The sequence below is a fragment of the Balaenoptera musculus genome, chromosome 10, assembly GCF_009873245.2.
Source record: "Balaenoptera musculus isolate JJ_BM4_2016_0621 chromosome 10, mBalMus1.pri.v3, whole genome shotgun sequence".
Lineage (NCBI taxonomy): Eukaryota > Metazoa > Chordata > Mammalia > Artiodactyla > Balaenopteridae > Balaenoptera > Balaenoptera musculus.
In genome coordinates, this window is record NC_045794.1 from 42,292,498 (window position 1) to 42,304,926 (window position 12,429).

The 12,429-nt window shown below is 44.9% G+C and overlaps 1 protein-coding gene across 1 annotated transcript; it reads right to left on the minus strand.

Moving 5' to 3' along the window:
* LOC118902145 (keratin, type II cytoskeletal 6A-like) lies at positions 1 to 5,400 on the minus strand. The gene is given in 10 exon segments (XM_036866158.1): positions 1 to 663; positions 777 to 811; positions 1,031 to 1,251; positions 2,077 to 2,202; positions 2,680 to 2,844; positions 2,971 to 3,066; positions 3,211 to 3,271; positions 3,615 to 3,829; positions 4,794 to 4,951; positions 4,954 to 5,400. Coding segments are annotated over 10 exon segments (1,710 nt in total). The 5' UTR covers positions 5,333 to 5,400; the 3' UTR covers positions 1 to 409.
* Positions 5,401 to 12,429: the final 7,029 nt, after the last annotated feature.

The window sequence follows — 12,429 nt, forward strand, 5'->3', positions numbered from 1 at the left end:
TTATAGTATAAATCTGCTTTATTTAGCAATCCAAGTGAGCAAAGAGCAGAGGAAGCATCACAGGGATAGAGACCCCCGTACATCATAGAACTAGTCACTTGTGCTTTCATGATCACTGCAAGGGAGGAACACAACACCTGTGAGATGGGACATACTGGGCCAGTGGAAAGCTAGGGGCATTGCCCTGTTCTGGAGTAGGACCCAGACAGTGACCTTCCGATGGTGAGCAATGGAAGCTCAGATGCGGCAGGTGTTGGCGGAGAGGACATGAGGGCACTCAGCAACTTCAGTTTGAGCTCAAGGAGTAAGAGAAGAAAGAAGCAGGAGAGAGGAAGCAACTGGAGGAAAGGGCAGTGAAGCTGGAGAGGGAGCCTGAGACACTGTGGGACCCCGAGCCCATGGCAGGTGTTCAATGCCTGTAGCCCTTCCTGCTGGAGGAGGAGGTGGTGGTGTATTTGATGGCGGAACTGCTGCCCCCGGAGGAGCTGAGGCCACCCCCTATGGCTCTGCCACTGCCGGAACTGAAGCCACCTCCGGAACTGAAGCCACCTCCAATGCCGTGACCACTGCTGTAGGAGTAGCCACTGCCTCCGCCCAGGCCTAAGCCGCCGCTGACACCGCCGGCACCGCCATAGCCACTGGAGACGGTGGACTGTACCACGGCTGGAGAGGCAAGGGGACAAGGCCATGACAAGACATGGTGAGCTCACTCTGCCACACAGAGTCCAGTCAGAAGAGCACAAGGGCAAGGGAGGGAGGCAAGTGAAGGTACTTACAGATGTTGACTTGTCCAACGCCTTCCCCATTCAGCCTAGGAGAGAGGAGACACAGCCATCATGAGACCTCAGAGCCAGAGCTGGACCAGCGTCGGAAGCTTGGGCGTGAGGAGAGCCCATGGGGAACGTGCCTTCTAAGTGCTTTTCTGGGAGTGGCATTATGGCCACGACTAGAGCGCCTTCCACTGGTGCTCACTGGCTGGACACCTTGGACATGGACCCAGATGTTTGAGGAGGTTGTGTGAGTTACTCACCTGCACTCCTCGCCTTCCAGCAGCTTCCTGTAGGTGGCGATCTCCACGTCCAGAGACAGCTTGACATTCATGAGCTCCTGGTAGTCCTTCACTAGCTGCGCCATATCCTGCTTGGCCTTCTGCAGGGCGTTCTCCAGCTCGGCCAGCTTGTTCTTGGCGTCCCTGAGGGCCAGCTCCCCACGCTGCTCAGCATCGGCGATGGCGGATTGCAGGTTGGCGCACTAGAGGGGAAGATGGGCAGATGAACCTGCAATCTGGACTCCTGAGGAGACGAAGCATGGTTCTTCTTTCCCAGTGAGGAAGAGCTCTAGAGCCCAGATTCCATGGAAAAGGACGTTTGATTCTTTTTGTCCAGTCTTTTTCCATTCTGCAAACCTGAACTAGTCTAGGAGCTCCCTATGCACTTCTGTGTTAACCACCCTAATGAGGATGGAGGTGGTGACTGCTGGAAGATACTACAGCAGACCCAAGACCAGGGGACATTGGAAGAAATGGACCCACTGGCTTCTTCTGAATGTGGACAGTTTGGGTAAGTTCATGTGGATGCACACGAACTCACACAGAACCACAGACACCCACAGTGAGGAGATGATTTCACTTGAAACTCTTGCGACCTTGCCTTCCTTCCACTTCACATGTTTGGAAAACCCTCATTTGTCCTGTGTCTTTTCTCAGCTTCTTTTTCACATCGAATCTGAGCATATTTGCAGCAATCTTCCTCACACTTTCTGGCCTGACTTTTTCTTTGCCAACTTGTGTCTTGCATTCCCAAGTCAATCATTCCTCTTATGGAATCTCATTTCAGTGCCTCAAGACTGTATCTTTGTACCGCTGACCAGTTGGGATTGGTCCTGTCAGGCAATTGTTTCCTGCTCTTGGGTTGGGATCCATCTCTCTAACTTGTGGGAACTCACTAAGGGAGGAAGTACATGTCCTCCCCTCCCTGCTGTTCCCTCAGTGCCCAGGAATTCCCTACATGGTGGTAGATGATCCCTGGTGGCCTAGGAAGGAAAGGATGCTTTTCTCCTCCATGGTCCCCACCATACCTGCTTCTTGACGTGGTCGATCTCAGATCTCAGCCTCTGGGTCATCCGGCTGATCTCAGTGATCTCCTGCTTGGTGTTGCGCAGGTCTTCCCCGTGTCTGCCCGCCGTCAACTGCAGCTCCTCGTACTGTAAACCAGAGGGAGAGAGGGTGGTGTCCATGGGCTTCACAGGACACTAATCAAGGTTTTCACAAATCGAAACGAATGGTTTGTCCACAAGGTGTTTTAAGAAAATTGGTGTTACAAGGTCATGGACACTGTACACCCATCACACACCATCCTTGGTAGGACCACTGACTGCCTGGTTCTCTTCAGGACCAGAACATCCTCTGTACTGTTTCTGAGAACCAGCATTGGGGTGAAGCTAAAGCAAAGATCCCTTGGACTTTATCTACGGTAGCTTTTGTCCTACATTTAGGTTCTTTGACTTACTAGACGTGGACATAAATACTGTAAAGATCTACTCTGTTGGTTCAGGGTACACGTCCATTGAGAGGACCCCCGCTGCCTAGATGGAGATTTCCCGAGTGAAGTCTCAGGAAGCCTTGCTGGTCTCCAGCGGGGAGGCACAGGGATTCTTCTTCAGCTCCCCCTCACTGCTCACCTTGCACTTGTACCAGCACTCAGCCTCTTCCCGGCTCCTGCAAGCGATCACCTCATATTGCGCTTTGACTTCAGCGATGATGCTGTCCAGGTCCAGGGTGCGGTTGTTGTCCATGGAGAGGACCACAGACGTGTCTGAGATGTGGGTTTGCATCTGAGCCAGTTCCTGCACAACAAGAGATCGTCAGATCCCCTTTTCCCATGACATTTACAGAGGCACCCAAGCCTAAGATTTTCCATCTTTTGCAAATCTCTTTAGAGTCAATAAAACAGAGTGTGGAAAGATGCTTACTGCTTCATAGAGGGCTCTGAGGAAGTTGATCTCATCTATGAGAGCGTCTGCCTTGGTTTCTAGTTCAACCTTATTCATGTAAGCAGTGTCCACATCCTGGGGAAGAAGCCAACAACTTGGGATCAGATGAGCCGAGCCCTCCTTCCCAGTCTGCTCCTCCTTTAATCTCCCCGATTATTCTTTTCTCAGAGTCCTCTCCTTCGGCAAAGAAACATGAACCCCTGATCTTACTCATCTCACCTTCTTCAGATTCACAAATTCATGCTCTGCTGACATGCGCCTGTTGATTTCATCTTCATATCTGGAATTAGAAAGGGTAAAGCCTAATTGAGTCAGTGGTGAAGGTTATACAGAAAAGACAGCCTGGGATCCCAACTTCCCGCAATGGATATATCCAAATGGAGCTTTCCTGCCAGTAAGCCTAAAAGATGAATTCTCTGGTCCCTCAGTTGTTTACATCTTTACTCTCCCCATCCACCTGTCTGGCCCTTTTGTTCTTCGGGGTTTGTGTTTAGGCAAGAATTGTGGTTTCATTTCCGTGGACATGTTTTACTAAGAACCATGCCCTCATTTGGACCTGGTCATCTAATAGACTTGAAGCGTGGGCTTCAGGAAACCGAGCCCTTTTCTCTCCTGTAACTCACTTCTTCTTGAAGTCCTCTACCGTGTCCTGCATCCCCCTGAACTCGGAGTCCAGGCGGCTTCTCTCCGTGACAAGGCTGTCCAGCTGTCTCCTGAGATTGTAGATGTACTGCTCGAACAAAGGCTCCAGGTCCTGCCTCACGGTGTTGGTGCCCTGCTCCTGCAGCAGGGTCCACTTGGTTTCCAGGACCTTGTTTTGCTGCTCCAGGAATCGGACCTGGAGGAAGACAAGATGGTTATTTGTGCAACAAAGGAAAGAAAGAAGGAAGGGAGGAAGGAAGGCAGGAAGAGAGGTGGGTTGACTGTGCCCAAGCAGATCTGGTGGTCCCCGTGGTGCTGGGCTACTCCAGAGCATGCACAGCGGCTCAGGCTGACAGTGCTGCGCCCCTGACTGTTTGCCGTCACACCACACAGATCTCACTGGCCAAGTTTCCCCAGGGAGCTATCAGACAGTCCCTCTTCTCCATTACGGAGCCTGTCAGTCAGTGACTTTCAACATTTCTTTTCTTCCTCTTGATAAGCACAATCACAAATGTACTTTAAAATAGTATTTCTCTCGTATATTGCACAGAGTTATTTTATAGAGTGTATCTCAGCTAAAGGGATGTCAAATGTTTAGAATCTAATGGTTAAATTCCAACCCTATTGATGATTGGATTTAATCTTCTTTCCCATCTAGTGCATGAGTCCCTCTAAAACAAGCTCCCTTAATGCTCATGATCTGGTTCTACAAGTTAAGTATTTCTATGCACATATACCTGTTTCTGAGTCTTTTTTTCCTGACATTTCCTTTGGGTTTTTACCTTTTTTCCTTCCCCGCCACCACCCCAACTAAGGCTCAAGTGCAGTTTCCACTGTAATTCCCTTTTTAATTTCTTAGACCCTTCAGAAGATTAAGCGAACTCATTCCATTCTCTCAGTTCCTTTCCTTTGCTTGAGGGTTATCAAGAGTGGAGAATGCTTCCCAGGCAGGAATGAAGACAGTTAAGGGATCAGCAGCTGTAAATGATTTTTATCACCTTCTGCCTGTGGTCCACATGGAGCCTATCCTGCATCCCAGTGGAGAGCTAGCCCGAGTCCCCTCCTCCCTCTCTGCCGAGGCTCCCCCTGGTAGGACATTGGTTGCGTCACTCCACTGGGGACTCTGAAATCCCAGTGGAGGGCAGGTGCTCCCGGCTCACCTTGTCGATGAAGGAGGCGAACCTGTTGTTGAGGGTCTTGATCTGTTCCCGCTCCTCAGTCTTGATTCGCTGGATGGTGGGGTCAATTTGCAGGTTGAGGGGAGTCAGGAGACTCTGGTTGATGGTGACCTCTTGGATGCCTCCAGGGGGACAGATGGGAAGCCAGGGCCCAAAATGCCAATACCAAAGCCAGGTCCACCACCGAGCCCAAAACCACCACTAGCTCCACTGCCAAAACCAAATCCACTCCCGCCTCCACCTCCAACGCTATAGCCGCCTCCAGCGCTGCCGCCATATCCACCACGGTAGACACAGCCAACCTCTCCGAGGGAGATCCTCTTGGAGCCCCCCACGCCATAGAGGCTGCGGCTGCCAAAGCCAGCTCCTCCACCCACTCCAGCGAGCCCACCACTGCCCCTGGTGTGGGACACGGGCACGCTGCTGAAGCCAGAGCGGCTGACCCCAGGGACTCTGGCTGAGCCAGCACTGAAGACACGGCGGCTGCTGCTTTGGCTCTTCACGGTGGATTTGGAAGTCATGGTTCCTGAAGTCGAAGAGGCTGAGGAGGGCGTGAGAGGTGGAGGGTAGAGCTGAGAGGAGCAGACTGGTGAGACGAGGTTGCCAGCAGTGGCTTATATATGGAGAAAATGGGCTGGGCTCAGTGCCGGAAGGTGAGCCTGCAGGTTGGGAAGGCTGGGCTTTACCAACAGTGAGATCACATGGGCTTTATTAGAAAAGTTATGAAATCTGAAGATCGCATTTGAGGTTTCCTTTAGTCAGGGAAAAGTTCTCCTGCCTTCCAGCTTTGAGTGCTCTCAGTACAATAAGACTAGTCTGAATTCACTTAGCTGGGAGTCAGTCACTGACTCACACAAAGGTTCTCCATGGTACGCTCGTGTATGAAATGCACTGAGGCTCCTCTCGCCTGGTGTTTCACCCACAAGGCAGAAATACTGGAGGTCAAAATAACCTATTGCTTATCCCTTACCTATGATTAGTAGCGTTTTCACTGATTGCAGAAGTTAAACATGACTTATTTTTGCTTTCATTACAAATTTCCCACAGCTAGATACGTAGATTTACAATATAATGGGCCTCTGTATATCTGTCACTGGATTTTATACAAATTATTAACTCATGGTCAGCCTTATTTCTTCTATACTCCCACCCAATTCCCTATCAATCTTAAAATATTCAAAAGCAAATCCCAGAGATCATATCATTTCTTTACTATATAATTCAACATTTATTTTGTAAATGAGGTACTCTTTTAACTACATAACCAAATACCATTTATATATCCTTAATATTTATGCATTCATTAACATTAAGGAGTGTCTCTTCAATCTTGAACTAAATCCGTTTGTGTTATTTATATTTTAAGTTTTGGTTGTCCAAATCAGGATCCTAATAAGTTCCATACATTTTGTATTTCGGTGATATGTCTTTAAAGTAATATGTCTGTAAAATCATTGACGTCATTAAATCCCCCTCCGCTTTTCCACTTGCAGTTTATTTGTGATAAAAAATAAAAAACAGGTTATTTGTCCTGTGCATTTGCATAGTCATGTTATCTTACTTAGCGTGATCTCGAGTCCTTTGTGTATCCTGTAAACTGACAGTTCAAACTAGAAGCTTAATAAGCTAGCTATTTAAACATTACAGATACAGATGTCATAGAATGCCTATTTATATACTGAATATTGATATTTACACACCTACTTATTAACTGAAAAATTAAACAAGTAATACATGGTTAAGGAAACAATTACATGCTCAAGATCATTCCCCACTCCTGTCTAGGAAGACAAAGCAGTGTTGCCACTTCCCTGTGTATCCTTCTAGTCACGTCACTTCGATATGTTTCTGTGTTTTTCCTGGGGCATGTGTGATGCATGCGAGCATATACATTGAATGTATACATACAGATATATATGAAACACACATATATATTCCCTTTTGCAGTTGCACTCACGCTGTATGTACTTTGCCTCCCATATCTATGTTTTCACGCGATTCTCATGCTATTTCCTACAGGCTGTTTTCTCCACCTTTACCTGTGGTCCATTGCTGTGCATCAGCAACGTCTTATGCTGCTTTCAGCTTGGCCTTCCTTTCTATTGTGGCTTTATCTTTCTTCTCTGCTCCTTTTCTGAGCTCTATCAACTAATATTATCATCTTTTATTTCTCACTCTACTGCCCCTTTGTTCTCTTATTTCACCGTGGTGTTTATTTCATTGCCTTTTCGGTAATAATCTTTGTCACTTTTTTCTGTTGAGTGTTTTCTAAGTGCCTCTTGTTTTTCTCTTTCAATGTAAAGTGTCCTTCGTGGGGCCTGGAATGGTTCCTTTCTAACGAGGGCTCATCTTTGAAAGAGGCGAGCTCCTTCTGGACCTGTCTTTTGCAGACAGTATTCTGGGAGGAGGGGCCAGGCTGCAACCAGGCTAACAGGAATTCTCATTATGGCACAGGCTGTGTGAATAATTCTTTTAATTTTAATTAGACGAAGCCAAGGAAGATGGCTGCGGCGTGGCTCGCAGTTCAGTCTCCGTCTTCTTTGCTTCCCCGACAACCTGTTGCCAATAGGCCTTGCCTCTGATCCCTTACTCAACCCTACCTTCACTGGGTCTTGAAACTTCATGGCAAATGGGTCCTCCCTGGAACACACACACCCACTTCTGACTGTTGCAAACCTGCGATTCTTGGATTTGCACCTGAGGATGTGTTCTTCACATTCACACAGTAGGAGTTACATGAGTCAGCAGTGCCTGGCAGTAGGAAAACCTCAGGGTTAACTTTGTGTGCTGTCCCTCTGTGGTCACCACATTGTTTAGTTTTGATTTGTTTGTTCTCAGGAGTGTTCTTCACTGGATTTTCTGAGATCTGCCCTGAGGGCATCTTCTCTCTCAGTTTCCCAACGACTGTGTTTGATTTCTTTCTTTCTGTGAGAAGAGTTTTCTATTTTCTTTTTTTTTTTTTTTTTGATTGAAGGACTTTACGATGTTTTCCTTTTGGGGGTTGAGGGTGGAGATTACTTTTACATTTCTTGTTCTCCTTGTTTCTTTTAAGATAATATCTGAGAAGGGGAAATGCCTCCCTTTCCTCCATTAGGCTACATTCAGAAGTCTCCCATTCATATATTTATATTTAAAATACATATAGCCTTTAAACTAGTAAGCAATAATTGAAATTCAAAATATTAATTTTCCTTTCTCGCGCTGCATGGAAACTATTGGCTTCAATGAAGACATCATTGTGCTCAGGGCCTCTCCCTTCCCTGAGCCATGATAAGAGTCACCTGAAAGTTTTCTACAAGCCATCGTATTTACCATCATCAGAAATTTAATCCCAAAATGTATTTGTGCTCTCCTCAGTGGAAGAACCTCCTTTATTGCTTAATCACAGTTTGCAGCATTGAAAGCCCAACAGATACAATGAAAGAGAATAGTATGTAAACCACCATGTACCAATCCCCCAGGTTAAACACTTATCCATATTTCTCAGCTTGTCTCATCGAATTCCACTACTTCTTATATTGAAATCTTCTACTTTAGTTGATGTATCTTCAAGGAGATTAAGACATGAAGTCATTTCACTTGTCAATATTTGCATGCATGTCTAAGTTCTTAAGAAGGACTTTTAAATCTAACTGTACAACAGTTTTATATCGATCATGAGCAACAGTCACTTCTTAATGAAACCTAATACTCATTTATGTTCATACTTCTCTGATTATCTCAAAGATGTCTTTTTATGCTGGTTTGCTTGAAGCAACATCCTAACTAGATTCACATATTGCATTGGACTGGTGGTTCTCTTAAGCTTCTTTCATTCTGTAATAGATTCCATTGTTTTCTTTTATATACCACTGATTTGTGGAGAAATTCTTTTTTTCTCTAGAACGGCTACATTCTGGATTTGGCTCATTGTTTCTGTTGGTGCCACGTAACTTCTAACGCCGGTTTTTCCTCGGTACTAGTTATATTAGAGTTGATTAGATTTAGTTCCCTTGTTTCAGGCAAGATTATGTCCCAGCTGGTGCTGTGTGCCCCGTATTGCATCAGATCATGAGGCATATAATACAAGTTGTTCAATTTAGTGATGTTAAGACTGATCCAGGTATATCCATAGTTCCAGCCTTAACCCTCCTTTAAAAAGTGTCCAATAAATTTGTCATCTAATATTTTAATATTCATTGATCAATTCTCCGATTGACTATTTCATGAGGGGATGCAAACTGGTTACTTATTAATTTAACATCCTGCCTCTGCATTTATCACCTGGCAGTCATCTGTAAGGAAGGCATTGTCATGGTTTCCTTTGTAGGTAACCTAATATGTATTTAATTGATACAGGAAAGGCAGAAGAAGTGCTTCTTTCTCTTTATTTTGCAATTTTAGGATAGTGGGTTGGGAGCCCAGCAATTTCCAAGTGTAATAAAGAAAGTTATTTTTTGTTTGTTTGTTTTTTGGGTTTTGTATAATTATAAATTCACAGTTCAAAAAATATATTTGATATGTTTGAGTCCATGGCAGGCATTAATCCTTTTGGTGCTGAAACTGTCCATTTTAGGCCAATGGGAGCTCCTCAGATTGGCTTCTGTGTCCTTTTGACAGAAACGCATTGGACTTTGCAAGCTTCCTTGTTGACGGGGACGAGATGTCTCAAGGCTACCTTGTACTTATCTTGCAACAGACATGGAATCAGCCATTTCTGGGAGTCGCTCTGGTACCTTTTATTGAGAAATGATATTCACAAGCTAAAATTTGCATGCTACGGGTGCTCATTGTTACTGGGTTACTCTTGCTTTGAAGACTTTTCAATGGATAGAGCTAAGAAAAATGTAAAAATATAATTGAAAAGTACTCAAATCAGAAGTTGATACTGATATTTCCAATTCAAATAGAATACAGGATGATTTTCTACCTGTATTTCTTTTACTCACTCTGAAAAGCTGAGCTCTGAATGACACATTACTTATTTGCTTTATCCTACAACAAACCTATGATAGTGTCAAACTAACAGTACCAATATTATTACGAAAAAGAGGGCTATTAAATGCCGTTTCTGATTTCTTTGTGGCTACACCCTGCAAGGGCTATGAAGAAACTCAGATTAGGCAAGAGGAATGGAGAGATAGAAACGCGGGATGAAGGAAAACCTTCCTAAGAATCCAGATAAATTCTAGCCTTGCAGTTTCAAACAGAAGCAGGACGGAAAGGTCTTCCATTACTACATTTGATGGAGAGGAGTTTCTTAAGGGAGGGAGGACAGATACAGATGGCAGTGGGGTTAAAGAAGGGGGTTCTATAGGTGCACGAGGAGGTTGGGGACAGTAAGAGTGTTGGGGAAAGTGGCACATCTGAGTGGACCGGCCTCCGAGACCTCAAGAGGATGGTTTTCCTCTGCCACTCACTTTCTAGTGCTAAAGGGACACCCCTGGAGTCCAGGAAGTAAGAGCATTGAGGAGAAGGCACTGCCCAGCAAAACTCATGGTTAAAGGAATCCAGCTGCTGTTCGAGAAGAACTCCTCAAGCCCTTTCTCCTCCCATCCTGGGATCTACTGTCAGCTTTTCTCAAGGCCAAGTACAATGAAGAGTTAGCTAGCAAGGGATTCTGTAGGGATGACTCTGGGAGCACGGAGCAGCGCAGAGAAGAGCAGCCTGCTCTCAGCACCTGTAGAAACGTTCCCTCCTCTGGCTCTTCTGCACCCCATGCCCCCACCGTGAGCTGGGATCCCATGCACTGGGCTGTACTGGCCATTCTAGCCCATGCAGCTAGAATCCACGTGCTATGGCTCACAAGTGATCATTCTGAATCACAGAGGATTCAGGTAAGGTGAACTTTGGATACAGCCTCTAACTGGAAAATGTTTTTCTATTGGAGGTTGTTATTTTTAAAATGTATTTCCTATATTTTCCAGGTACATGGACTCCATACAGGAGGAGGCAATTGGCTAGCCTCCTTAGGAGTCAAATCCAGTATCTAAGGACCGTCAGTACTGCCGAGTCCTTCCTTGACTCAAAAACACGTCTTTGCTCTTGCGAAAGAAATACGTTTCCTCTTATTCAGTCCTCAGTGGGCAAAGGAAATCAATCGGAATGGTTTAATCTCAGGGAGCTTAACCTAGAGACTGAATCTTTCCTTCCTTAGTACCAAAAAGGGTAACCGCGTTTAATCTCAGATGTCATACAATGAGGACATCGTGGGGAGCACACTTTCTCTTTTGAAATGACACATGTTCAACACCAAAAAATTTAGAAAGTACACAACGTAAAAGAAAGACAGTTTACTAGAGTTAACGCCAGCTTGAGATGATGAACTTTACTGTTGTAGCATTAGTTCTTCAGTGATTTCTCTGTATCTCTGGCCCTGCAACCATCTTTGTGTTCCTTTGTGATTCTGTCTCTTTCTCTCCCTTACTTGTTTCATAATTTTGTGTACAAAATTAGTTTAGTGAAAAATACAGATGTTACTTTGAGCCCCACGCTTTAAGTGTTTTTCGTAATAAACTTTTAATTTCAGAATAGTTGTAGATTTACAAAAAATTGTGAAGATAGTCCAAAGAGGTCGGTATACAATACACATTCATTCCCCCTATTATTAATACCTCACTTTAGTTATATTTCTCACAATGAAGGAAACAATATAAATATATTACTATTAACTAGTCTATACTTCATTTGGATTTCCTTACTTTTTGCCCAATATTCTTTTTTCTGTTCTAGGGTATCATCCATGGTACCACTTTCCATTTAGTCATTGTGTCTCCTTCTTGGCTAACACGGTTTGTCAGGTTTTCCTTGTCTTAATGACCTTGAAAGTTTTGGGGAACTCTGCCCAGGTGTTCTGCAGATGTCCACAACTGGGCTTTGGCTGATGTTGCCTCATGAATAGACTGGAGTTATGGTGTTTGGGAGGAAGACCACAGAGATGACGTGTGCCCTTCTCATCACATCGTATCCAGGGTACTTGCTATGAACCAGACTTACTACTGTCGGTGTTACCCTTGATCACCTGGCTGAGGAAGTGTTTGATTGATTTCTTGACGGTAAAGTTACTCTTTTCCCCCATTTTTAGACTGTGCTCTTTGCAAGGAAGTCATTGTGCACAGCCCACACTTAGGGGGGGGCAGTTCTTCACTCCTTCCTTGATTGGGGAGCACCTATGTAACTAAATGAAATTCTTCTGCCTAAGAGTTGTCAGTCATCCCTTATTAATCAATTTAGTCAATCCCTTATTCACGTCAGTGGGGACCATGAATAATTATTTCATAATTTGGGTTATAATCCAGTACATTATTTATTTGTCTATCTATTTATTTATGGCTCAAGTTGTTCCAATTTGTCTATCAGGAGCTCTTACAGGGTCTTTTTGATTATTTCTTTACTTCTTGGCACTGAAAGATGCTGCAGGATCATCTTATGTATATATTCCACCCCATTCCTAGACTCAGTCATTTCTCCTGGGTTCCTAACAAGGGAACTTTCATTCCTAATGGTATAAGGCAGAATTCTCCAGAGAAAAAACCTGGGATTAGGAACATGGACAGAACAGAGACTGGCAAAAGTGACTGGCCCTCAGGAAGATGTTGACAGACCAACCTTGCACTGTATCCTGAGTTTTCCATTACCC